Below are 26,659 nucleotides of genomic sequence, written 5' to 3'. Positions count from 1 at the left end.
ACGCTCAACAGCTGATTGTTACAGCTGTTGGATAGACTTAAATCGTTTGCACTGTAACAGTGCATCCAAACTCAGGTCTGCTAAGTTTCTCCTAAATTCATTTCTCGCCCAGCGAATTTGGGAAATATCGGCTTTAACAGTAGCCGTTGAGGGAAAGAATGTTGCCAGTCATCCACAAAAGGTTTTCAGAGCTTCAAAATCTTTGGAGGGCCGAACCGGCTTCCATGCATCATGAAAAGAGATCACTTCACCAGTGCCATCGATCTCATCGCGGAAAGAATTTTGTTCCCGATCCTTTTCCAGGAGTTTCCTGTGTTGTCTCTCAACACATTCTATTCAGTAGCCCGACTATCATTTCTCCTTCAGTCTACCGATATATTTTTGGAGGACTTTTGTCACTTCAGGTGGCTTTAATATTACCAACTCGCATCGAAGAGTCCTGCGAAGGTTAGCTTGTTTAAGAACATTGACGCAACAAGACTGTCTGGCAAAACGAGACTATGCAGCTCAGTTTGTTGGGTCACAATGTTCAACTCGATCACAATGCAAAAATCGTGGTTGATTTTGGGGGTTCCAGTTCCATGAGCAGAATATAATTTATATTTTATTAATTTGCACTGCGGCAGCTTCTCATTGATACCCGTTTCATCAAATTTAGCGCTCGACAAGCCGGTCAAAACTGATCGTAAAATTGCCTTTGGACAAATGGAAAGTATGACGTAAGCCAAATGTAGTCAGCCGTTCAATCTCGCGGTGCCCACACCATTTAGGACACCATGCTTTCACCCCTAATGGATGGGCAGGACCCAGATTAGGAAACCTGCCTTTCAGAAACGCTCTTCTCGCTTGTAACGCGGTCCTGTTAACACAACACCATGAACAAAATACACTATTTGGCAGGCCGTGTTATTTTTGGCATATGCCAAAAATTGCTTATTTTTGGCATTTTCAAATTTTTATTTTAGGCAGTTTTGGCATCTGGCTCCTGAAATGCCAAAAATAACACGGCCTGCTGATGGGGGTGTGGGTCAAGAAATAACAGCATTCAACAAAGTGACTAATAATAATTGGCCCACCCGAAGATGCATTATCCTTTATAACTTGCCCTAAATTTTCGAAAGCACTCCCTTCATCAACTCTACCAGTGAATCTGATCACATGGGCTGAGAAAGGATAAATGTGATACTGCTACTATTTATTGCGGAATTCATTCGTGAATCTGAATAATTGTCGCGCTCTGCGGGCCAATATGCTGTCCCAGCAACTATTCATAACATTGTCACTCACGATTTCGATGCGTACAATAGGTCGTTGTGAAATGTAGAATCGTCCGGAGTTCACCGGGAATGGATATGGACAATGGACAGTTTAACATAAGTATTTTGCGTCCAGTTAGTTCAATACAGCCATGCCCTGGAATGCGGCCTTAGGCTACATAAGTAATTGAAATGCGGCCGTGATTAGCAAAAAGGTTGCCCACCTCTGCGTTAGATGATGTGCTCTTTTTAAAGTGACGATATGTGCAGGGGCTGGGGTCAGGGAGGGGCGCAATTTTTTTTGACCATCGCCAAGGGATGCGCATGTCCAAAAAGGTTGGGAACCGCTGACTTAGATGATGGACAGCAAGTCTTATATTTTCTGCATTACTTTTCATTCAGTGTGCGTGCCTCTTATTTACTTCGCCTATAGGCTAAGGTGGGTGTCTGATCTTAAAGGCTACTCCAAGTTGTTTCGACACCTTCCTATCTTTTCATTGTATCGCAGTCTTGTGATGTTTTGAAACGATGAAAATATTATTAAACCTGATTGATTGATTGATTGATTGATTGATTGATTGATTGAATCCTGCGGCTATGGTCCTTCGTAGCCTTGAAACGAAACGTACACTATTATTTTCATGAAATAATATTTTTCTTCGGTGATTCAGGAACGTTTTTGGTTATTTTATTCTATCCGGAGACTAATAGCATGGTATTGTTGCGATCGCGTAATCTTAAGCTTGTTGACATCGCGTTTTTCGAGTGATTGTGACGTATGAGATAAGTGTGTTCTCGGACATTCTGACTGTGACCTGATTGCGGTCAAAACGCGGTGTATTTCCTCATTTATGTTCACTTGTGTGCCTTCGAGAATGAGCTTTCGAGATCACATATGCATCTGAAAATATTTTGAGGTTAGCTCCACGTATATTGGCTCACGCTGTGTGATGCAATATAGGGAGGTCTAATTACTATTTATTAGTCGCAACTGTTCAGATTTCGCCTTGAATGTCAAAATCGTGCTTGTGACTATCACACATTATTTTACCAAGCAATTGGGTCCCGGGAACTACTGCGTGCTCTGATGTCCTCATATCGGCTATCCTTTATTTTTGAACAACGAATCGCGTGTGTTACAGTTATGGCCAGAATATCTTGCAACAAGAGTGGGAAAATTGGATTGCTGATAATTCACGATTTTTAGAATGTCTAGTTTCGTAACCGCCACAGTCCCACAATGTATAGTTGTATACCACGTCGAAATTAGAGGGGAAATTATCAGGGGATAATACTCATTCCGTAATTTCATAAATTAAGCTGAGTTTCTCGCAGTAAGACATGGACGTCTGACTCCCATGTGTTAAAATTGAAAATTCATCGTTGCACACGCGCTACAGCAGGGGAGGGCAAGATACGGCCCGCGAAGGGATTTTAAGTGACTCGCAGAGAGTTTCCGGTTTTACGTGATAATGTGACCCGCGGCTGGAGAAAGGTGGCCATGAAACTACTTGTTGTGTTCGGGTCTACATACAATTGCGAGCCAACATTTTCGAGCAGGAGAATGCACACTACAGACAAAGCTTCGTTCCGATCTAACTGATGCTCACGTGCTGTCTTTACCAAGGGTTTCTAAGTCCGACATGCAACAAGAGTTTAAAGACCTTGTCGACAACGTTGATCGATCACAGATCTCATGGACTTCAACAGATATTCAATAATTCAATAATCGTCAGATTATATTTTCATCTGAACAAGACACACACATTGTACAATGAGATAAGACACAATGAGAAGTAATGAACAGATAGGAGGATACCGAATGAATATTTGTAGTGGCAGTTGCGGTTGCAGTTGCAGTATCTTAAACTGGCATCCACCTCGGCTTAGTGCCCGACGTCACAGTTCCTTTTCGATATTAGTCTCCATTCTATTCTATGTCACCGTAAGAACAACGACGCGGGGAAGAAGAGCCCAGAATAACCTCCAAATCGAACCCGGGCCGCCCGGGCGGTAGGCGCTTATCGTCACCGCTACGCTATCTCCGCCGCTATTGAAGTACATCACGTTAATAAATTCATTTAATACTGTTTTGGGTGTCTATGCTTTCAACCTAAAATTCTCATGATATACGATTTATTCCTTGTATATGTGGATATATATACTCGATTACTGTGTCGATTTAGGGATCCGGCCGCCAAGTACTTCATTTTCCTTTATCCGGCATGCTGGCTGGAGAAGTTTTCCGCCCCTGCGCTATAGGCCTGTTGTTGCAAGCTGTAACATTTACTGGTGTTACCAGATACCGAATCGCATTAGTCAATCTTGTGTTAAAGTCGACAACATCAACCACATGGTAAGCTACGACCGGGGAAATTTCGACGTTGCTTTCTTAAAACACTATGGATGTAGTTTTCATAGATAAGTTTTCGGATCGCTGTCGGACGTTGAGAATAACTAGTCCGGTCTAGGACTTCATAAATACTTCAGCATAAGTGTAATGAAACTGGTTATGTTATCATCGTCATGTCAGGGATGAAACGGAATTTGTGACACTCGGTTGGGTGTATACGTGATGGAAAATCTAATCGAATGGCTATTTCTATCCTAAAGGTAACCGACCAACAGTCTAGACTAGATATATATTTAAGACCATGTCGGTTATTAAGTGCGATTATTACTGGTCTGTGTACAATTAGAGATACATTTCTCACCTCATCGAAACAATAGCGACGATACTACAATTTCATCGCCTGAAGTCAACAGATATTCTGTTTACCTTTGATTTGTGACAACGTATGACTCGAGCATGTGTTATCGCGATAGTGTACGAAAATACCGGATTAGAAAATGTTCGATCGAACGGGGAATTTTTCCGAGCATGATTTTGAGCCTGTGACAATCCGAAATCTGAAAATTATGGTCGAAAAGCGTTTAAATTTGACCGATAAATACTAAAACCGTCGTAATTATCGATAATACTCCACGGCGAATCTGAAAAATATGTGACATGGGACATGAACAATTGAACTTCAATGCTTACCAACGCAGAAAATATTGATCAAATCTTTCGATCAAACCTCAGGTTTCTCTGTATTATAATGAGTGATTGGTGGAGATTATAAAGTTACGTTCAGGAGCCAACTATCTTTGCACATTCGACTTGGAATATCTGTCTTCAGACACCGACGTTTTAGGTATTGCGATTTTGTGGTAACGTCATGATAACCGAACATCATGTACCGTATATTGGCAAGGAATACACTTCATCAATCCGTTCTGGAGGCTATACAGTTTTATTACTAGATAAACGCATCAAGTTCGGAACTTATTCCATGTAGTGTGAGATTATCTTCACATCCCCAAATCATATGCAACGTACAACAAGCTTTCCATAAATCCTTGAAGCGTCAATCACTCAAGATTTTCCTCGGTACTTTCTCAGACGAGATAGCCTTTATCCAAGTTACAAAAAAGACCTGGACGTACCAAGAGCGACCGTCACCATCGACCGAAAGCGCAACACATTTCATAGTTTCCACTTTAATTATTACCTGTATATGTCGAAGGATAATCTTTCGTTGATTACCTGAGGCCAATTAAATTGTTTTCATGCAAATGTCGCGAATCCCATGCCGAAGGCAAGGGTCGTATTGCCTCGCAAGGCCTATATATGTGTCCGATTTGGTTAGGATCGATGTGGTTTGATTTTCTTGATATCAGCTGTGTTTCCGTAAGCCAATATCATCATGAAGTTGATTCTGATTTTCGGAATCGCGGTATTGGGCGCAAGCGTAGATGCCTCATATTCGGGTAAGTTTAACCTAACGCCTTTTCGACCTCATGGCTCTCAGACTTCCCCTTTTCAAAATGACCCATGCTATGTCAGTCATGTTACAATACCATCGCACTGTGTAATTTTCTTTCGAAACTCTACGAACACATACGATTTCACAACGACATTTCAATCATGTCTGGCAGCAAATCCCATTACCGTTTCAGTGGTTCATACCAGTCCAATGAACATTGTCAGTGTGTTTCATCGTTCTTGATTGGTATCTAATAATTTCCCTTTATACGCCTATCTCTGTCTTGGAATCATAGGGAGGTCAGGATCGAAATGAGGAAATTAATGCGTGACGCCGCGAATATCGACCGTGAAGCATAGTGAAAGCGAATACGGTCGCAACGTCCTAGTCCAAAATTGAAGATGCCATTGGTGCCGTTGGAAACGTGTCTAACAGTGATTTCAACCTGCTTTCACATTACGCGACTTAACTTGTGAAACCAAGAGGAGTCGCAACGACCCCTCTTCTCTATAATAACTATATCTATGGCTTATATACTTTAACATCAAAATGACTCGCATACAAGCGTTGGCCATGTGACGGATTCTTGACAAAAGTTTTGATGATTTCAGGGACCTGCTATGGTCGATGTGGCCAGACCTCGTTCAGTGACTGCTCGTGTGGACCTCTCTGCAACCTCATCAGGCTGGGGTGTTGCTCGGACTACTCTGCAATGTGCAATGACGGTTATCAACCACCAGGTTCGTTTTGAACAGAACACACTGCGAATTGGAAGTGGAAACGTTTCCATATCTCTGAAATGTAGTCCGCCGGTGCAGCTATCGCTGCGATGATAGAAGGATAAAACTAGCATCATTTATGGTAGCATATTATTTATGGTAGTATAAAAGATACATATTTGAACTTCCCACAATCCACATCTTCCATACTGTTTTCACGTCGAATATTGGAGTCGAAGCCTCGATTTAAAATCGTATCACTAAGTACTCGATTTAGCCCAGCCCTACTAGTGTGTCTATAATGACTAGACTAGCGTACCCTACCTATTTTGCGGTTGATCGTGCAATGGTATGTCCTACGATTTGATGCAGCTTGCGCAATGGGCTAATGACTGCTTAAGGCTTACAAATGCTGGACTTGAACTATGACTTCGAGGTTCATGGCGAAAATGTACGACACCCAGAAATAGCAAACTTGGTGTTTATGCGGGATATTGGAGATATTTTATCGTTACCCAGAGACCTATCAAACCGGCTATCAGTACCTTCCTAGGTATAAAAGTTATACGTGAGCATCTGAGCAAGCTTCATCCAATTATGACTGCCGACACTTAACGATTTTCCCACTAATAGTATAGTGATTATGGAACGGCAAACATATCGGATCACAATGCATCACTCTTGATCAATAACACATGGACTACAATTTACAGTGACAACATCTCCTTGCGATTCCAATCCTTGCCACGCATACGCGACATGCGAGGATGTAGGCTATGATCAATACAAGTGTACGTGCATGAAGGGTTACCAAGGCAATGGAGAGTACTGCAAGAGTAAGTGCCCTTTTCTTCGTAATTTCTTCGTAACATCGCTAATACCTGATCCGAAAGTGACCTATCCGATTACATTATCTATGGATCGAGCCAAACTAGCCTGGCCCGCTCGTCTTCGGTGCAGCGTGAGGTGAGAAGCTTACTATTGTGTGTCTAGAAATTGATCCTTGCGATGGTAACGACTGCGACCAATACGCGACGTGTCGAAGCGTAGGCGATTATCACTACAAATGCGAATGCAAAGATGGATATCAAGGCGACGGGAAGTTTTGCAAAAGTGAGCCGTTTAGATCTTCATTATTTGAAAATGAACGTGTTGTCAACAATTGTACTATATATTTAGAACTAGATCCGTGCGACTCTAATGACTGCCATCAAAACGCCTATTGTCAAAGTGTCGGCGACTACCGCTACAAATGCGTGTGCAAAAAGGGCTATCAAGGCAATGGAAAGTACTGCAAAAGTATGAAATATATCTCTCCACTGTTCGCGTTGACAGGAAAACTCACGAAAATTGATACTCTGTCTAGAAATTTACCCTTGTGATGCACATGATTGCCATGAACATGCGACTTGTCAAAACGTAGGCGACTATCGTTACAAATGTGTCTGCAATGAAGGATACACAGGCAATGGAAAGTACTGCAAAAGTATGAAATATATCCCTCCGCTGTTCGTATTGACAGGAAATCTCACGAAAATTGTTACTCTATACAGAAATTTATCCCTGTGATACACACGATTGCCATGAACATGCAACTTGTCAAAACGTAGGCGACTATCGTTACAAATGTGTCTGCAACGACGGATATCAAGGCAATGGAAAGTACTGCAAAAGTATGAAATATATCCCTCCACTGTTCGTGTTGACAGGAAAACTCACGAAAATTGTTACTCTGTCTAGAAATTTACCCTTGTGATGCACATGATTGCCATGAACATGCAACTTGTCAAAACGTAGGCGACTATCGTTACAAATGTGTCTGCAATGACGGATACCAAGGCAATGGAAAGTACTGCAAAAGTATGAAATATATGCCTCCACTGTTCGTGTTGACAGGAAAACTCACGAAAATTGTTACTATTATGTCTAGAAATTTATCCTTGTGATGCACACGATTGTCATGCATATGCAACTTGTCAAAACGTGGGCAACTACCATTACAAATGCGTGTGCAAAGATGGATACCAAGGCAATGGGAAATTTTGTAAAAGTAAGCCGAATACATGGCGGTTATTTTCGAATTAACGCAGGGCCAGTAACAACTTCCGTTGTGTGTTTAGAAATCGATCCTTGCGACTCGAATGACTGCCATCCAAACGCCTATTGTCAAAGTGTTGGAGACTACAGCTACAAATGTGTGTGCAAAAAGGGCTATCAGGGGAATGGGAAGCGCTGCAAAAGTACGTCATATCTCTCCGTCGTTATTGATACCGATGTGATAACTATTTTAATTCGTGCTCTCAGAAATATATCCTTGTGATTCTAACGACTGCCACCGGCACGCGACCTGTGAAGACGTAGGTGACTATCACTACAAATGTGTCTGCAAACATGGTTATCAAGGCAACGGAAAATTCTGCAAACGTGAGACATATGCCTTTCTATATTCAGCATGGAATTGAACATTTGTAACTCTTTACTACGCACATGACGTTTATGACTTGCTGGGTGCTCAATGCCTTTTCTACCCAGGTGTGCCATTGAAGGGATGGTATATATGACATTGAATATTTTCTCGATATTGTAGTGCTGTAAATTCAGTAGTGCTATGCAATAGTACAGTGCTCTTCAACCTTTTTCGTCGCGGTACACCCTTTTAACGTTTATTCGAAACTCGTACACCACTGACCAGATAACTCACCGATTCCGTATAGTAAGCCTAATCTAGGGGTGTTCTACTGTTCAACCTCTTTGTTATTCAACGGCCGTGCTTCGATTCCGTATATAATAGCATACGGCCGCATTCTGGCAGAGATTTGTCATGGCAAATCCGGACGTCATATACTTACGATGCGACTCGATGCTTAATACTCGAATTGGAATCGAATTAGTCAGACTTACTGAACTATATCCAAACACTTCATTTGTCCAGTTCTAATTGACAACTACTCAATCTAAATTTAGGAGTGGAGTTAGTGCAACTGCGAATTGATAGGAAAGTGATATAATGTATGCCTGGTATTGTCATATTTATTCAAAATTGTCCAATTTCCTTTGCACAGCGGTCAACCCATGTGATTTAATCGACTGCCCACCCAATTCAAAGTGTGTCGTCGTGAACGGGCAGCCCGTTTGCCAGTGCGTGTATGGATATACTCATGATGAACACAGCGGAGCTTGTAGCCGTAAGTCTCTGTTGTCGTGATATTGCGCGCCATGAAAGTCATCGTTATGGTCCAATTATGCGCCATATGCTCATGACGTACTACTATACCCGAGAAAGAATCGCATACGTACAATACTAACGAATAATAATATAAATATTATTATAAAGATTTGGACATGGTTAGCATCATAGGAGATGGCGTATACCAGGGGTTGCAGATCACTTTTGAAATTTCGTACAGGCCGCGGGTCGCATGAGTTCAACATCGAGATAAAATAGGCCACACAGATTAACTGCCACATTTTTAACACTTTACACCTGTACAGCGCTATGCTCTCTAACATGGGCGTTGGGCATGGTTACGACATTAGAAATAATATCTTATTTAATGAACAAATACAAATAGCCTACAACAAAAAAATATCATTGACATCACTTTCATTATATTTTTAACCATGAGCGGCGCACGGTACATGACAACGCTTTTCAGCGGCGGCTAAAGAATCAATATTGAGGTTAGCTGGACACGGTACTTGCTGGAAAACTATTTCCCCGTAACGCTTGATCTTGTGGGGAAGCCGCAAGACGTTTTCTAAACGACTTGGTCTTGGCATTGTCTGGGCCATTGTACGTCAAGGCAATATACGTCAATTTATATTAGCCAATTCATTCTCCGTAGAATGCTATTACCATAGCTGAAGCCGTGTCCGCTAGTGAGGAATAGTGATGTTGGAAACAAGAGAAATTTCACCATTTCAAAATGCCTTACTTAGCGTTCTTTAAAAATATCAAATCAGGCGGCCGGCCGCAAAATATGACCTCGAGGGCCGCGTGTTGGCGACCCCTGGTGCATACAGTTCAATAGATGTATGGATGGATATACTGGACGTATCATCGCGCATGTATAACACTTGACTTCCGATTTCACACTGTCGTGTAATCTGTTTAGAAACTTGCCCAGTACCCATGTTTCCGGAGAATGGAAAATATCGCCCTCAGCAAAGGACGTATCCAGTTGGGTCTGTCATCACGTATGAGTGCGACGATGGATACATACTGGTCGGAAACTTGAACCGGCGATGTCGCGATAGCGGCTCATTCAGCGGAAGTGATCCTTACTGCAAAGGTATGATGTGTACTCGTTAGGTCAACTGCCTGGCAGTGGCATACACTTCTTCATCATCTTATATCGATGCAGAGTTTTGTCGTTAATTCTCCAACAGGATACTTGGAAGAGCGACCCCACGTAATAGTTAACTATAACATACGCATTTCTTTGCAGAAATAGTTACGGTTCCTCCTCCCTCATGCAAAAATAAATGCGGTCTCTACTCGGCCGGAGCCGCGTGTGCGTGCGACGAAAGCTGCATGAAATTCGGAAACTGTTGCCATGACTACGAACGATACTGTAAGTGGTTTGCATTTTGAATTAATAGCTGTCGACATAGATATAGATTGGCAGCCGAGAATAAGTAATGAAATGCACTTGCAATATTAGGGACGATATTTATCTTACGCGTGCTTGTCCTCATATAGGGTTCACGATAACAACGCAATAATCATATTTTACATGAGCTGTCACAGTTTAGTTCAGCAGATTTCGATGGTCATTTATCCATTCTACACTCCCATTGTCAGTTTGTCACACTCACATATTTTATGCGATGTGTCGTACACTGTAAACACATGGGTGAATAATAATAATAATATGTGTATTTATAGCCATAGCGTAGTGTTCCACCCAGGCCATCGGTACTTTCTATTACCATTCCAATGGCAGATAAGGAGTCAAACACATCAATTAATCCCAGGAGGCAGTAATTTATGTTTACAGGTAGTCAGGTACCTACATTTACCCTCTTCAGTCCTGGGGTGTATTATTCCCATAAGAATTAGTGTATCTGACTTCCTTTCACCCATTGGAATGGGTGTGATAAAAACATGTACCAGAGAGTGTCGTTTACCTGATTTACACCATGTGCTAAGATGGAAATCGGCTGAATACGCGATTTTAGTTACAGTTTATAGCCTATCCGTAAGTGGTTCTCAAACTGGGGGGCGTGAAATCATCGGATGAAGGGGTGTGTGTGGGGGGGGGGTGCGAAGCCGTCTGAGAGAAATGGAATTTCTTGAACTCGGAATGAGTTTAACAACGGCAATAATCCGAATTATATGACGATCTTAAATGTCATAATTGCGACGTACCATCCATACACCGACGCCAGATTGTGACTGATACCGGACTTTGTACCGATCAGAATATGTCTTTGAATTAGCAGTTACTGGTGAATGCGTTTGGGTGTTAACTGATGCTCTCATGGTCTGTCTGTCAAGCATCTGCGCAGATCGCGCAGTAAGACACAACGTCATGGGAAAATAAAATAGTTCATTACCTTACAAGGTCGTGCCATATGCAATGTGGAAAATGCGCTTTGGGTCGTAGAAATGAGGATTTATATCGAAGTGGCTTAAAACGGGTTTGATTTTTTATTTAGCTTCTTGTCAGGTACGCTTGCGCCAAGCCCAATTCCAGAAATAGAAGGTATTAGACACCCAAATCGCCAAAATAGGTTGATTCTACGTGCTATACCATTGAACATAATTATTTCAGACATATTTTTCAACAATAAATCTTTTCTCGCTCCGCGCAATTTACCTCCAGTAATTATTGCCCTTTTTCTAGTCAGAATTTCATGTTTGTAAGGTCTCTCAACAGTCATAACCTTAAATGCCACTAAACTATGCGTTGGGATTACAGACATTTTTTTGCTCTTTTTACTAATAATATTTTTGATATGGCGATAAGGGGCGCGAAATTCTCCACTATTGTCATGGAAGGCGTGTCCAAAAAGTTTGGGAACTACTGCTAACATAGAAGACATCCACACTTCGATTTGTGTTGCTAGTAGGAATTTTCCACCACGAATTGATTGCCGTTAGATCAACTGGCTCTTCTAAATATGGTGAAGTTGCCGGCTGGATTAGTGAAACTGTGTCACGGCGACAGTGCTCAGTGTTCATGCTCAAAGTTATAAGAAAGTCGAATTCTTTAGCGGCTTCGCCCCCAGAGAATATCAATTGTATATGTCTTCAGATTATAATTACCATTTATAAAGTCTGGCGGAAATATAGCGCTAATAAATGGTTATTTATTTTCAGGTGGCAACGGATACTTCCCACTGTTTTGATGAAAGTGAAACAGCAGACGTCGCAGTGAAAAAACGGACGCCTTCGTTCTTTTGTTCACTTACTTGTATGAATCGATGAACGTTTATTTGAAAACAATTTATTGTTTTATATGGTGCAATATAGATAAACACAATTGTAATGTCGCGTTTCACCTTGCCGAAGCATACCATAGGAGGGATCACGAACAGTGCGACGGTCAGGGTGCACGCCGTTTCGCGGCTCGTTTGGCGACGTTTATTAATAACAACGTGTGATGTCTCGATATGATTCAAAATAGCGTAAAGGGACAGGGCTAACACGGAGGCAACATACAGATGCAAGCTAGCGTTTACTCGATACAAATAAATTGCCGGGCTGCTAAAGTGCACAATATACATTTTACATTTGGTTTAGGTTCTTAGTTATCGTGCTACACTATGGACCTGGTCCGACTATTGGCATGCGTTGGGTATACGCCACGTTATGTCTACAATAAACGCAAAACGAGTTATAAATAAACCTTGGCAGCTCACATTACTGTGAAGAAGTCACTTCCGCTTTGAAAAAGAAAAAGAAGGAAGTTGTCGATGTGATCCAACCAGTGTACAATTCATGATATGGTCGACCTGCTAACTTCGGCTACTTTTAAAACTTAAATCAATATAAAACAAACAAGTTTAAAGCGTGGCCCTTGCTTAAAATATTTTTAATTGTATTTCTTTCGGCAATATTTTCTACAGACGAAAACAACATCTGGTACGCGCGAGTGCACGGAGCGGAACGCTCGAACGTGGTTCTTGAAATATTTTGTAGGGATGGTGTGAACGTGAGGTTCACGTTCGCGTTCTGTGTGTGAACCTCGGAAATTTTGAGGTTCGCGTTCACAACAGAACCTTGGTAGGTTCTGCACTGTGAACCTTTTTCATATATTACAATTTTCACGTCATTATAACATCTTTCGTTCAAATTTATTGCATTTCAACTGCGGGCCACTTTATATGCATGGTGCTGGCAGCATAAACAATCAACACTAAGCGAGCATACACCTTGACAATCTCAAAAGTTTTCTCGAAATATCCAGCTTTCCGTTTGTGAATATTTATTAATGACTCTCTGCTGCGTGAGCTTGTGACCTGCAATCACACAGCACCAAGAGCGAAATACACTACATGTAGTCAGCGAATGATGCTTATTCAACCAATCAATGAGATTGATATCGTTTTCTGATGTAAAAATCTAGCAGGCGTACGGGGTCAATCTTGACTTCATAAGTTTACTTATCATAAAAGCCAAATCCGTGCGATCGGGGTGTTGGCTACACCTGTATAAGTTGTTAATGTGGTAATATCGGTAGCAAGTATAGTAACCCGTTTTGCACTCTGCTCAATATCCATGTAGCAATACCCAGATGCCGAATACACTGTCCGGTCTGGGCTAGACAGTTAAGGCGTAAGCTTATATTCCCTGGCAAGTCCTCGTCGAAATTGTTGGCAAAGCGACGGAAGATACTGATTTTATGGGATCATTTGATTGTCTCAGATGATACATTAAGCGACGTTTAAAACGTCAATATGTAGGCCTACTTCAGCATGGTGGAATTTATGTGGCCCGATTCCTCGCTAGGTATCGCGAACAAGTACATTAATATAGGCTATCACTTCATCGAAATATAGGGTTGAAAGCATCAATATGACGTCACGTGACGTCATGAGGTTCACGTTCGCGTTCACACAGAACCTTTCAAAAAGGTTCGCGTTCACACGAACCTGAACCTTTCAGAGGTTCACACCATCCCTAATATTTTGTCGTCATAAAATCACTGAGAGGAGAGTCCACGGCATACTGCGTTGTATAGCGAACAGCTGCATGCTTGACCTTGCCCATATTATGTCCATGTTATCCACAAATAGGTCATCCAGCGCAACGGAGAGATTTGCGAAATATTCCCCATCGTATATAAGATAATTGAAGAGACTCAGAGACTATATCCACATGACTCAGCTTGAAAGTCTCTTTCCTTTGATACGTCTTCGGGTTCACCGATTTCATCAATATTTCACCAGATTCTTTCCACTCAACAAGAATTCGATTCAATTTCATTAGCGATTTTCGAGTGCTAGTCTTTCCTAGCCCATGGCGATTATTGTCAAGAGCGTGACCAACAAACACATAAAACATGGTGCAGACGATGAATTCAATCGATCGTATAAAGATGTAAAGAACTTTCAATTGTGTGATTGAAAGTTGATTGCGATTGTTATGGCTTGCTGGGAATTACAATTGCAAATATGACTCCATTTGACCAAAAAGGTGCCTGGCCCCTGTCTCGAACGAACCGATATTTGGCCATGAGACTATATTTTAATACCGCATTTGTACGGTCGCCGGTCAAGGCGGTAATTATTATAAAAGAGCAGAAAACAGTCCGCTCGCCGAGACGGTCAGCCATTGAAGGGAGTTAACAACACGAGGTATCGCCAATGTAAACTGTCATAGGGACCGTATAGAGCACGGCTACTAATTAGGGCTCGAGGTTACCGGTCCGCCACCTGAGACAGTGGTTCTCAAACTCGACCCACGAGACCCCCTGGCTACGTCCTTGCAATTATGTACACTGCGCTATTTATAAGCTTGTCGCTGGAAATACCAATTCAAAATGTCTGAGCTATCGCGGCCTTTTCCTCGAGAATCATTATAGACAGATATCGCAAGCTGAACACTTTTTTGGTATCAGTGACTCAGTGTAGGCGTAAATGTCACATTAAATGAACTATAAAGTAATCATAATTAGATATATTTCCGCGATGACTCCAAACACACACTAGAAAACTGGGTCTCCTTTCCAGACGGCACTATTCGAATTATGTGGGGTAGACATTGTCGATCACTTTCCAAAGAAAACTGAAGACTTTTGAAGAAAAATTCTATCAATTCCTAATTGTATTCACGCCACGCCTATATTTCGATTGATGGGTGCCAAGCATGTAGTATTAGCAGTTTACCGTCTACGGCTACAACACTCAGAAAAATTGCCGCCTAGCAGCGCAGGAACTTCCCTATAAGTGAATGTTCGTGTACGTACATGTAGCCTACTGTTCAGCAAAGAGTTGCAGATTTTCAATTCTTGATTCATACTGAATATAGCAAGGTTTATATGTCTCACCTTCGCAGAATTGTCATTTGTGTTGATACCCATGATTGCAGACGCAACTGCAGCCGTTGTATACTAGGATTTCGCAAGTTCCATTTTGCCCGCAGGGGTTAGATTCGCAAGGGGATCCTTCTAAAGATTACACTGGTCAACGAAATAAAAAAAATTGGCAGAACATCAAGAGCCGTTTCTGGGGTTTACAAGGTTGCTGATCACGAATATTACATTAGTTTTGCTATATTGGCTATAGAAAAGCAAATATTTATACCCCTAATAAAGCTTAAATTCACTCTATTTATACTCTTGAATATTTCACTTGGTAGGAAGTAAATCTTAGATTTTTCTACTTATATACTGCGCATAAATAGATAATTGACTATGACGAACAGTGAACACTCATGTCGTTCTCAGTTATTCCATAAATATTAACATGACCTGATGACATGATTGTTTGTTTGTTGAAAAAGCAGTTTGTCAAGCCTAAAAGTAAGGGAGACCGGGGACAATTGTAACACTTTTTGGATTTTGCAACATTACGTGTTGTTTTCATGGAAATTTCATTTCCAAAGTTTTATATAAGGAAGCCAACAACTCGATAGTTTATATAGAAACTAAAATGGAACTCAATCAACACTCAATCATGGAAATTTTGGATTGCGAAAATCGCCGCTCAAATGTTACAATCGCCCCGTACCCAGGGGCAATTGTACCACCCATGCGGGGCAATTATAACAGTGTTATTTATAAGTGAAAACAAACAAAATGAACAACGCAAACGGGACCACAACTTGTATTATTGCATCAAACTAAATAAATAGAAGTTTGAACGCTTCCAGGCTACGCCCCATCACATTTTGGCATTTAAATACAATATCACCCTTCCTGCCTTCTTCATGAGCTCAAAGTGTACATAACCACATTCATTCCATCATCTCCCTACACATATTAGGCATCTTCTACCAAGGTGCTGTTGTTCAGCGTGCACTATGGGTTGGGCATTGGGTCACCTGCGAAGGTGTGAAACTGACCTGGCCAAAATATTTTGGTTGAATGAGCCGATGATAGTGTAGCAATACGAGGACACAACATTTTGTAGAGTCAAAGCTAATGGCATTCTCCTGTTCTGTACGAAATTAGAATAAATTGTTCACAACAAATGAGAAAATGTAATTGGGCCATGCTCAAAGTCAGAGGATGATGATTCAGTCATGGGCAAGTTCTTAAGTGACCATTGAAGGTCGACACACCAAAAGTCGATCAACATGAGAAAGGGTGGTAGAATCACGGAAATAACCGAACCGTAAGATTCACATCACCACTGCTGTATGGCCATTCCGACAAATGATCATGTTAGAATTGGTATGACAAGGTATTATCTGTTCTGGTATTGAACTTCTGGCTGTTTCAAGATTCATCTGCAGTAGATAAATGGCTATAACAAGATATGAACAAAGATATTCAGCATTGAAAAGATGTTGTAACGGGGCAAAAGTAACAGAGTGTTACGTTTGCCCCTGACACGCTCGACCATGATTAGTGTCTCAGTATGGTACCTTTCCGGCGATGCAAGTCCTAGTTTTCCTATCATCAAGGTAGACTGTGGTAACATTTTTCCAGCTACATATATTACGTTGTAACCACTTGAGGTATTATTCGTCTGAACAAATTATTCCAGATCAAAAAGATTTACTGAAGTGTCCGAAATTTCGTTTTGTTCAAATTATTTCGGAGTGTCGCGTCGTATCTCAACGTAACTTCCGGTATGTTAGGAGAGATAACTACCACATGCGCACACAAAATATCAAGGCGATTTATCCACCCTACTAGCGGTGAGTTCGATTGTTACATTTGCCCCTAGTTACATTTGTCCCCGGTCTCCCCTACACAAAGCTGGGGGTAGAACTAATGTCACCAACTACCGTCCGATATCCGTTCTCCCATGCATCGGGGTTGTATTCGAAAAGTTGCTCCTCTCCCGCCTGTCCTCATTCCTCGCCAAAATGTCTGTCATTTCCCCTCAACAATTTGGCTTCCGAAACAAACACCAAACCGCTCATGCCCTCCTAACAGTGGCCGAACAGTATTATGATATCTCAGAGAAGCGAAATGTGTGATGTAGCATTTTTCTCGACCTAAAAAAAGCGTTTGACCTCGTAGATCATAAAATTCTCATCTCGAAATTGGCGCGTTACGGACTTCGGGGCCCACAATTTGAGCTCATGAAAAGTTACCTCACTGGACGCCAACAAATGGTTGCGTTCTCAGACACCTTGTCCTCTCCTCACCTGGTGACCTGTGGTGTGCCCCAGGGCTCAGTACTTGGACCGGTCCTTTTCACGCTATATGTCAACGACATTTTTGAAACCTCCTCATTGAACACCACACTGTTCGCTGATGATACTCACCTCCTCTCTTCCGCATCTTCGACGGCAGAGCTAGATGCCCTGACTGGTGACCAAATGCCCAAAGTCCATGAGTGGACGGCCCAGAACAACCTTTGCATAAACGCCTATAAATCGCAATTGCTGACAGTAAATTCAAAAAATAATCTAACCGTTAATATCGCTGGTCAACCCGTTTCCAACACAGATAATGCCAAATATCTCGGAGTTTTACTGGACTCGAACATGTCCTGGAAGAGTCATATTCAGTCCCTAGAAACTAAATTATCACCGAAGTGCGGCCTGTTCTACAGCCTTGGGTGCTTCATGCCAGCATGGGTTCTTCTGATACTCTTTAAATCCTTAATCCAATCGAAGTTACATTATGGCATCCTCTGTTGGGGGGCTGCCAGTAAAACTGCACTCAAGCCACTGCAGAAACTACAGCATAAAGTACTCCGAATCATAGCTAGGGCCCCAAAGGGGCCTGGCTGCCCATCCAATAAGTCGCTGCTGAAGAGATTCGGCGTCCTAAACATAGAAGATATGCGGAAACTAGAAATCGCCAAGTTTATGTATCAGTTTCACTGCGGTCGTTGCCCCGAATATTTCAATGACTTCTTTACCTCTGAATCAAAAGCGCACAAGTACAACACACGCGGGTCCCCGTCGTCCAAATATCATATGATCGACCGAAAAGATCATCGCTCTATCAAATATGCCGGACCCGATGTGTGGAACAGTATCCCGCCGGCCATCCGACAGTCGACGAGCATGTCCACATTCAAGTCGAAATACAAGCAATTACTACTAAATAAACACAGTCCATCCTTAAGATTACCGGACCACAACTGACCTATCGATCTCGCTTCCCATGACATGCCGCCCTATTTCTTGTCGCTTTCTTTTTCTATATACTATCTTCTTTACTTTCATTCAGTGTGCATTCCTCCTCTTTACATCGCATAGGCCAAGGTGGGTGTCATATTCCATAGACTACTCCTTGTCGCTTCGACATTTTCCTGTCTTTTCATTGTATCGCATTTTTTGTGGTGTATTGAACTGATAAAATTGCTAATAAACCAATGATGATGATGATGATGAAGTTGTACTTTTGCACAGCGAAAATTTATTTTCTTCTGTACCAATTGGTCATTCTACCAAGATGAAAGAGGAGTATAAAGCTATCAAGTTTGTCCCTGTAAAGCTTAAATAAAATACTCTTATGCGTCTCATCTCTTTTCATTGGTAAATGGATAATTTTCCTACAGGGTTGGTTCGATTATGTTCACAATAAGAACAGTTTTGTTCAAAATAAGAACAGTCTCATGTTCACAATAAGAACAGTCATGTTAACAATAAGAGCAGTCTCATGTTCACAATAAGAACAGTTGTTATATTCACAATAACGTCAGTCGCAGCACCAACATATCTCCCAGACACGATGTCCGAGTGGCAACATAGTCCGAAAACACCCCAGACATGATGTCTGTTGATGTTGGTTGGTTGGTTTGAGGTATTCATCGTGTTTGTCGACTATATGGTCATTTACACCAGGCCGTTAATCTTCATTTTTTCCCCGTAACTACCGACTTATAGCACGGCCCGTACTTCTGGACTTTTTGTAAGACACCGCTAACGCGGATGAGGCGGCGAGGAGGAGCCTAGATAAACCTCCAACACTTAGGTATAGGAATTCAGAAGTCAACCTCGGTTGCAGCCGCGGAATATACCACTGCTCTATCTCGCCCCCAATTCTGTTGATGTATTTTGATATAAAACAGTCTTCAGTGTTGTCAAAATAACAAGTAGATCGAATTTCTGAACTTTACAGTACGACTGAGCCGATTCTTTTTATCTAGCCTAAATAGCGAAAATATGAGATTTTAGCCAAATTAGCCCCATGGATTATCTCAAAAAATAGAGCCAATTTGAAAAGAACTAAGTTCATATTCGGAATCAGTGCCCTTCAGAACCCCCAAAACCACTCTTACTTTGTCTGCCTAAAAATATGTGTTGACCAGTGTTATCAACAAAATAGTTATCACGTGGTAAGCACTAACGAGAGATAGTCGAAGAAGTCAGTAGTGTTATCAACTGGGTTTCGTGCAGGCCAATCAGAGAACGCCACGTCATCCTAATTGCCACGCCCCTTTTCATGCCCAACCCTAATTACCACGCCTATATGACGCCCATTGCCACGCCTAGATATTCTAATGTTTTGAGAATTTCAATACCGATTTTCCATGTGTATTTAGCAATATGTATTGAATAACTTGCTTCCGAGAAATAAATAACATTCATTATACGTTAGATGATTAAATTCCGAAACTTTATAATAACTTGCTTTCGTCTGTAGTCACCGCATTTCATGTTTTGTGAATTTCAATACCGATATTCGACAGATGTTCGCGAGATATTCTATTATGTGTATTTAGGACGACTTGATAAGTGGCTATATTCGCCAGATAATATTATTATGTGTATTTGGACTTTGTATTTTAGCAGATAACATGAGCTCTCACAACGCTGAACTAGGTGTGGTTTTATGATGATATATCAAAATTCTACACATCATCACTAATTAATTAATATAAAATGCGATTTTGAGCGCTGCGACTTGATAATATTAATCCCTACGCTTCTGATGCATGTTTTTTTTGTGATAAGGACCTTGGTAACATTCAAAGTCTGCAACGATTGTTTGGATATACATTATAGCAATACCCCACTAAACTATAGGCGGTTATATTACTCTATTGGTCAGAGATAACTCATCCGTCCATATTTTTAAACTTGATTTTATGTATACAAGTTACGGTCTATTCTCACCTTGAACGTTGGTAAGCAGTTGTAGGACATTTAACAATGCACCATACCAAATTTCGTCACACATTTCATGATGTAACACCTTTAAAACTAACACAGTTCTCTACAGACTTTTGCGTGAATCTGTTTTTCGATAGCGTAGCACGTACCTATACATAGTAAGCTTTATTAACGGAAGTACCATGCTAATAATCAAATCCCCACCCCGAAACTTGGTACGCAGTTGTAGGACATTATGGCCAATAAGCCCAAGATATCCCTGTAGTCTGTAACACGAAATTTCTGTCATGTGCATTGTGCAGGTATCTATCCATGCGAAACGGATCCTTGTCACGAAATGGCGGATTGCACAAATCTCAACTACACTCACTACCAATGTGAGTGAAAGTACGGCCATACAGGCACCGGGAAAGATTGCGTTCGTAAGTCTTTTTTTTCCATCATTAAACAAAAACATTTGGTGCGGCCTATTGATATCTTGCACCACGGTCGATTAGAGCGTACAAAGTAGTATTACACATTGGGACAAATGCTAATTCGACGGAATTTGCAAAAGTAAGTGGGAATTACGGCATTGCTATCGCAATCATACTATTTTACATATTTCTATTTCAGAAATTGATCCGTGCGAGAATCATAAGTGCCACGGTCATGCCGATTGCATCCCTAATCACAGCGGTTCTGGATACCAATGTAGATGTCGTTCTGGGTATTTTGGCAGCGCCAACAATCGTGGACGTATGTGAAAATATATTTGATAATCCTTTTTTTCGTGCTGTAAGCAAGGGGTGTGCTTGTGCAACTTTCGGCCGGCTAACCAAATTTGCGTTTGTAAATTGCAAGTTTACGAAGAAGTGCCGCTTTGGAATGGTGCGCAGCCCGCAAGGGTTGCTAGTTTAACTGAGTCAGCTACTGAGCTAAGTTCCGGTGGGTCTTGGCAGGCAATGTTGTTTTTGGCATATGTCAAAAATAACAAAAATAGCTTATTTTTGGCATTTTTCAGATTTTAATTTTGGCATCGCCATGAATCCATATTCATAGACTGGAATTAATCAGGTAAAATGCTTCAGTTTGGTGTTTCTTGTGAAATGGAAGTCACAAAACATGCAGTATCCACACTGCAAGATTAAAATCCGAATTGAAAATGTTGTTGAAGACCAAATTAATTCACATGATACAAAACCGAGTGCTTCTGTAATATCTAATCTCAATAGTCGATTTTGCTATGCGAGCAAAATTACCGGCATTCACAATGATCACAATACTTATGATGACAATGTAAGAGGGTTGCTGACACGCTTGGATTACAGCCTCCCCTACCTAACCATTGGTTAGGAAGCATAAGCGGATTTTATGATCAATACAATACGAAAAAGTATCCACCCGGCAAAGAAAAATCTAGGAAAGGACTGAATGTATATATGTATTGGTGGGACGTATAGATCGGGAGGCCTTTTGTACCATGTCTGTTCATTAATGAAACTATGTCCGTATTGGAGAACGTAATTCAATCTATCAGTGATTTCACAATGAACATGCAGACATTTTTCAATTGCAAGTTGAGGGGTGGATAGAACATGGTAGATGCACATTGAGCTAAATACAGCCTGGGTCGCTCGTGGCGGCTACAATGATGTCATAAAATGCAGGAGCAGTTGAGCACTGAGCAGTGACAACGTGTCTAAGATTTTCATTCACTTTTCATGTGGACCCCTTGAAAGGTAGTCTGCAAACCCCAGAAGGTTTCACGGACATTAATTTTTGAATTCTGCTTTGCACACTTATTTTGTCGCGTCATACAAACTCCTTTCAAATGTTGTAGACATTTTTATCAAAAACTTTCATACAAATCTATATTTTCAAAAAGCTTTAGTTTTGGCATATCGAACATTTTATTTTTGGCAGTTGGTTCCCGAAATGCCAAAAATAACTATGCCCGAATCATGGGCCCAAAACGCCCAAATCACTAAAATATATGCATATGCGCATATGCTGACTCCACACATCTTTGTAAACTGTACCTGGACTACATTTACAAATCCTCCTCGCTACCTCATCCGCGTCAGCTGTGTCTTACAAAAGCCTAGAGGTGGGCCGTGCTATAAGTCGGCAGTTACGGAAAATAAGAAGAATATCGGCCTGGTGTAAATGACCATAGTAGTCGACAAACACCACGAATACCCCAAAAACAAACAAACATTTGCATATATCGGGTGATTTCCCTTCACACTCTCACGTTTGGTATGTGTTATCCGATATCGTATAGATCAGGGCTCTTCAATCGTACACCCCAGGGTGTAGGCTACCATAATGGTTCAAGGGTGTACCACGACGAAAAAGGTTGAAGACTGAAGAGCACTGGTATAGATAAGTGTCGCCGTCACCGATACGAATTCCTGACCAGTTGCGTAATGCGCATTCTTGCTGTAGGCGACAGTGTTACCATTATCTGCGAAACTCCATTTTAGTTTCATACTGATATATATTGCGATCCCATTGTTACACATTCACCTGATAAATCCACAAAGATCTTTAACTTTTTTATTTACATAACCTGCTTAACTATCATCACCTTCTGCATAGATTAGGGTTACCATATTTTTGTGAAGTAAATTCCGGACACTCTTTAGCGCCCACTAGCGGATTTGAAAATGAGGTGTCAATACAACTTGATAACAATGCTCCTTCATTAGGTTCAATTTACCATTGCGTTCAACATCGCATTTATGCAATCAGCAATCTCACACAAGCAAAACATTGCCCACCGACTGTATACAAAATACGAATGGAGTGGAACATAGGTCATGAATTGGGCCATCTGTAATGTGAGCTTTGGTGATTGCTACTTTCTAGGGTCTGCAATACATTTCTCCACGGGCCGGATGGAATCATCTGGCCCGTTGGGATTGTGTTTGACAGCCAGATTATACTGTTAGGTCGGTGCGGTTATCTGGTTGTTTGTTTTAATCAGGTCCGAAACAACATTTTTTCTGCCCTTTCGTCCTAAAAAGCACTGATGTTGGGCCCCACCATAGGGTAATCGATGTACCTTCTTGGGCACTTACTATATGCATTTAGCTGTTAAAAACTATGAATGAATTCTGTCAATAATGTTGATTCTTCCATATATTAACATACTATAAACTACACCACCAGCAGGTTGCACATGCGGTGATTTCCAACTTTTTATGGTCGCGACCTCATTTCCAACTTCAAAATGTTCCGTGGCCCAGCTCAAAACTTGATAAGCTGACGTTGATTACTAAAAAAATTCAGCTTGCCCAAACTTACTCACGGCCTAGGAAGCCGATTACGTCCAACATCACCGCGATCCCCAGATAAAGGCAAACGACCCCAAGATTTGGAACTATACTGTCTGTGAATGAAGCATCCAATCGGCCTTAACCAACTCTAGGAATATACCGTTATCTTATCAATGCGGTTACAATCAGACTTATTTCAGTAAATGATGGTTATTTATATTTATTTTGATTGCATTTATTGGCGAGGGTGATGACTTGTGCCAATGCTAATGTCAATGTCGTTGCATTAACTCGCGCGCGGCGCGAAGAAAAATTGGAAATAGCATAAATCTGCTTACAAATAATATTGTTTATGTTGATTTACGAAAAACTTTTGAGCCTAGTTCAAGCCTTCAAAATTCCGGACATTTAGGCATATTTTAGAAATTCCTCCCGGACGCAGATTTTCCAGTGAAATTCCGGACATGTCCGGGAAATTCCGGACGTATGGCAACCCTAGCATAGATGCACATTAGGGCTGTTCAAAAATAACCTTTTTTCCCGGATTCCAGCCATTCACTGATTAAATTGTCAGGTTACCCTAAAGAACGCTGCACACCAAATTTGGTTCGATTCTAACAAGTATAGGACTCCGCAGATCCAATTAAAATTTTAAATTTATTATGGAAAATTGAAAATAAAATTTTCCAAATTTTTCTGCCAACCCCATGAAATTGTTGAGCAGTCTTCAAAGACGTTGCGAAACAAATTTGAGTCAATTCCGACCAGTAGAAGCGGAGTTATGTGAGTTTTTCGATGAGAATTCTCGGATTATCCCTGACGGACTATCTAAGGAATTCTACCTGCAATACTGGAATATGATAGAACATGATTTATATGAGGTAATTAGCAATGCTTACCTTTTCGGTGGATTATGTAGAACCTGGAAAACGGGAATAACGACGATAATTTACAAAAAAGGACCCAACCCACAGAATTAAAAAATTGGCGACCTATTACTTTACTAAACACAGACTACAAACTACTCACCGGACTGATTGCTAATAGACTAAAACCAATACTACCAAACCTCATTCTTGAAACACAAAAATGTCCAATAAAAGATCGTCAAATCACGGATATTTTACGAAACACGCAAGCTGCAACAGAATACGCGAAAGAAAAAAGAAGGAACTCCTGATCGTCAACTTAGCAGTGTTGGGATGACTCGAGTCATGACTTGACTCGAGTCAGACTCAAGTCACCTTTTTCGTATGACTTGACTTGACTCGAGTCACTTTGCTAAAATGACCTGACTTGACTTGACTCGGCGTATCAAAAATGTGGATTGACTCGTGACTCAGAGCAAAATCCACGAGTCAATTTCAAGTCATCAACTAATCATTGTCGATAAAAATCACTGTATCTTGCATATGTTCGGATTGCTCGCGAAACGCTCGTTTAACCCGGGAGAGCGACCAATCACTCCATGATCGCGCCTTTTCCTGACCCTGCATTGTTCTCTCACAAATAAACGGACCACGAACTAAGTGATCTAAGCTTACAGCTTACGTTGTCGTAAGGCAGTAGTAACCAAACCTCTTGTTTCATTGAAATTGAATTCGAATACTGTTCAACCATTGGCGCAGGCGTGAATTGTATCATATCAATATGTAAATGGGTAATGTATTGCATCTTATCAATTAGTTTATCTATTCTCTATTTTGGCTGGTAATTATAAACTAAGGTTAAGCAATTACTTACGTAGTTTAACAGTTCTGTGCGCATATGTGAGCTATACAGCGCCGTGACTCGAGTCACCTTCAAAAATCGAGTGACTTGACTTGACTCGAGTCACTTTCGAAAATCGATTGACTTGACTTGACTCGAGTCAAAATGTGCAATGACTCGAAATGACTCGTGACTCGAAGGTGGTGACTTGATCCCAACACTGCAACTTAGATCAGGAAAAAGCCTTTGACATGCTAAATCAGTGGTTTTTAACCTTTTCGACCTCGTGGCACACTTTGAAAATTAAAAATAGTTCGCGGCACACTATAGCACAGTTGTTCCGAACTCTTTCAGCCTACGGCACAAGCAAACTACCAGGATGCGTATAGCAGCAACCATAGTCTTACAGAGGTGGTCACTGACGAATTACTGCTTCTTTTTCGAAGCACTCAAGTAGGCTTTTCTCTGCTTGAGTTTTCTTTTATCTCTGCGGACATCTCACAAATACGTCCACGAATGGTATCATTTGACATGGGACTCGTTTTCAATTCTTCCCAAACATTTTTGTACAATTTTATTGCAGGCCGGAAGAATAACTTTCTCCGTTTCCGTGTGAGGCTTTGAATTATCAGCCATTACCTCTGTTACCACATAACTGGCCTGTTGAGATCTCGTTTAAACTTCAGGTTCAGCTAAATTTCATGAGATTGGCTTGACAATAAAGTCTGCACTCTACCGCAATGTCGATGTAATTAACCGTCGCACCGAAGAGTCCAATCACGATCGCCACTAACAAATACAGAGGCGCAGAGGTGTATTATACATATACAATATACATAGATGCCAAACGCATTTCCACGCAGATCGTGCAATAGCACCTGTGAGGATAGCATACCTCAATAGTGTTACTAGCAGCCTCCCGCAGTTCAATTGTAGTCCCAACAAATCGGGCTAATAAACCTCAGCGGCGGGAATATTTGTAACTGATATATTTTGAACAACTTAACTTCTCAATTCTTGAATTTGTCGCCTGCAACATAACGTTTCGCCCTGAGCCTACATTTTACCTGCAGTGCTGGCACGCTACCTAACAATCGCAATGTGAATGGCTATGTTGGCAATTCTAATTTCTAAACGTGAACATCACTTCCAAATGAGTTCATTTCTCGATGGTGAAAGAATGCCTTCCTAGGTGTTGGAGCTTTAT

The 26,659-nt window shown here is 41.2% G+C and overlaps 1 protein-coding gene across 8 annotated transcripts in view; it reads left to right on the top strand.

Moving 5' to 3' along the window:
- Window positions 1-4,914: 4,914 nt before the first annotated feature.
- Window positions 4,915-26,659, top strand: part of LOC145439747 (uncharacterized) — a 39,127-nt gene continuing 17,382 nt past the window's right edge. The window contains exons 1-15 of one of the 8 annotated variants that reach the window (XM_080317358.1): window positions 4,915-5,069; window positions 5,677-5,805; window positions 6,498-6,620; window positions 6,778-6,897; window positions 6,964-7,083; window positions 7,151-7,270; window positions 7,338-7,457; window positions 7,525-7,644; window positions 7,715-7,834; window positions 7,905-8,024; window positions 8,089-8,208; window positions 8,847-8,969; window positions 9,900-10,076; window positions 10,233-10,358; window positions 12,110-12,278. In XM_080317358.1, coding sequence (XP_080173484.1) covers window positions 5,006-5,069; window positions 5,677-5,805; window positions 6,498-6,620; window positions 6,778-6,897; window positions 6,964-7,083; window positions 7,151-7,270; window positions 7,338-7,457; window positions 7,525-7,644; window positions 7,715-7,834; window positions 7,905-8,024; window positions 8,089-8,208; window positions 8,847-8,969; window positions 9,900-10,076; window positions 10,233-10,358; window positions 12,110-12,138 — 1,731 coding nt within the window. In that variant the 5' untranslated portion in view covers window positions 4,915-5,005 and the 3' untranslated portion in view covers window positions 12,139-12,278. Of the gene's footprint in view, window positions 5,070-5,676; window positions 5,806-6,497; window positions 6,621-6,777; window positions 6,898-6,963; window positions 7,084-7,150; window positions 7,271-7,337; window positions 7,458-7,524; window positions 7,645-7,714; window positions 7,835-7,904; window positions 8,025-8,088; window positions 8,209-8,846; window positions 8,970-9,899; window positions 10,077-10,232; window positions 10,359-12,109; window positions 12,279-26,659 lie in introns of those variants that run through there. The other 7 variants (XM_080317363.1, XM_080317357.1, XM_080317359.1 and 4 more) reach the window with 7 other exon arrangements.

Source organism: Botryllus schlosseri, chromosome 5 (genome assembly GCF_051294905.1).
Source record: "Botryllus schlosseri isolate E-star chromosome 5, Bs_hap1, whole genome shotgun sequence".
Lineage (NCBI taxonomy): Eukaryota > Metazoa > Chordata > Ascidiacea > Stolidobranchia > Styelidae > Botryllus > Botryllus schlosseri.
This window is presented reverse-complemented; position numbering and strand designations above follow the sequence as displayed.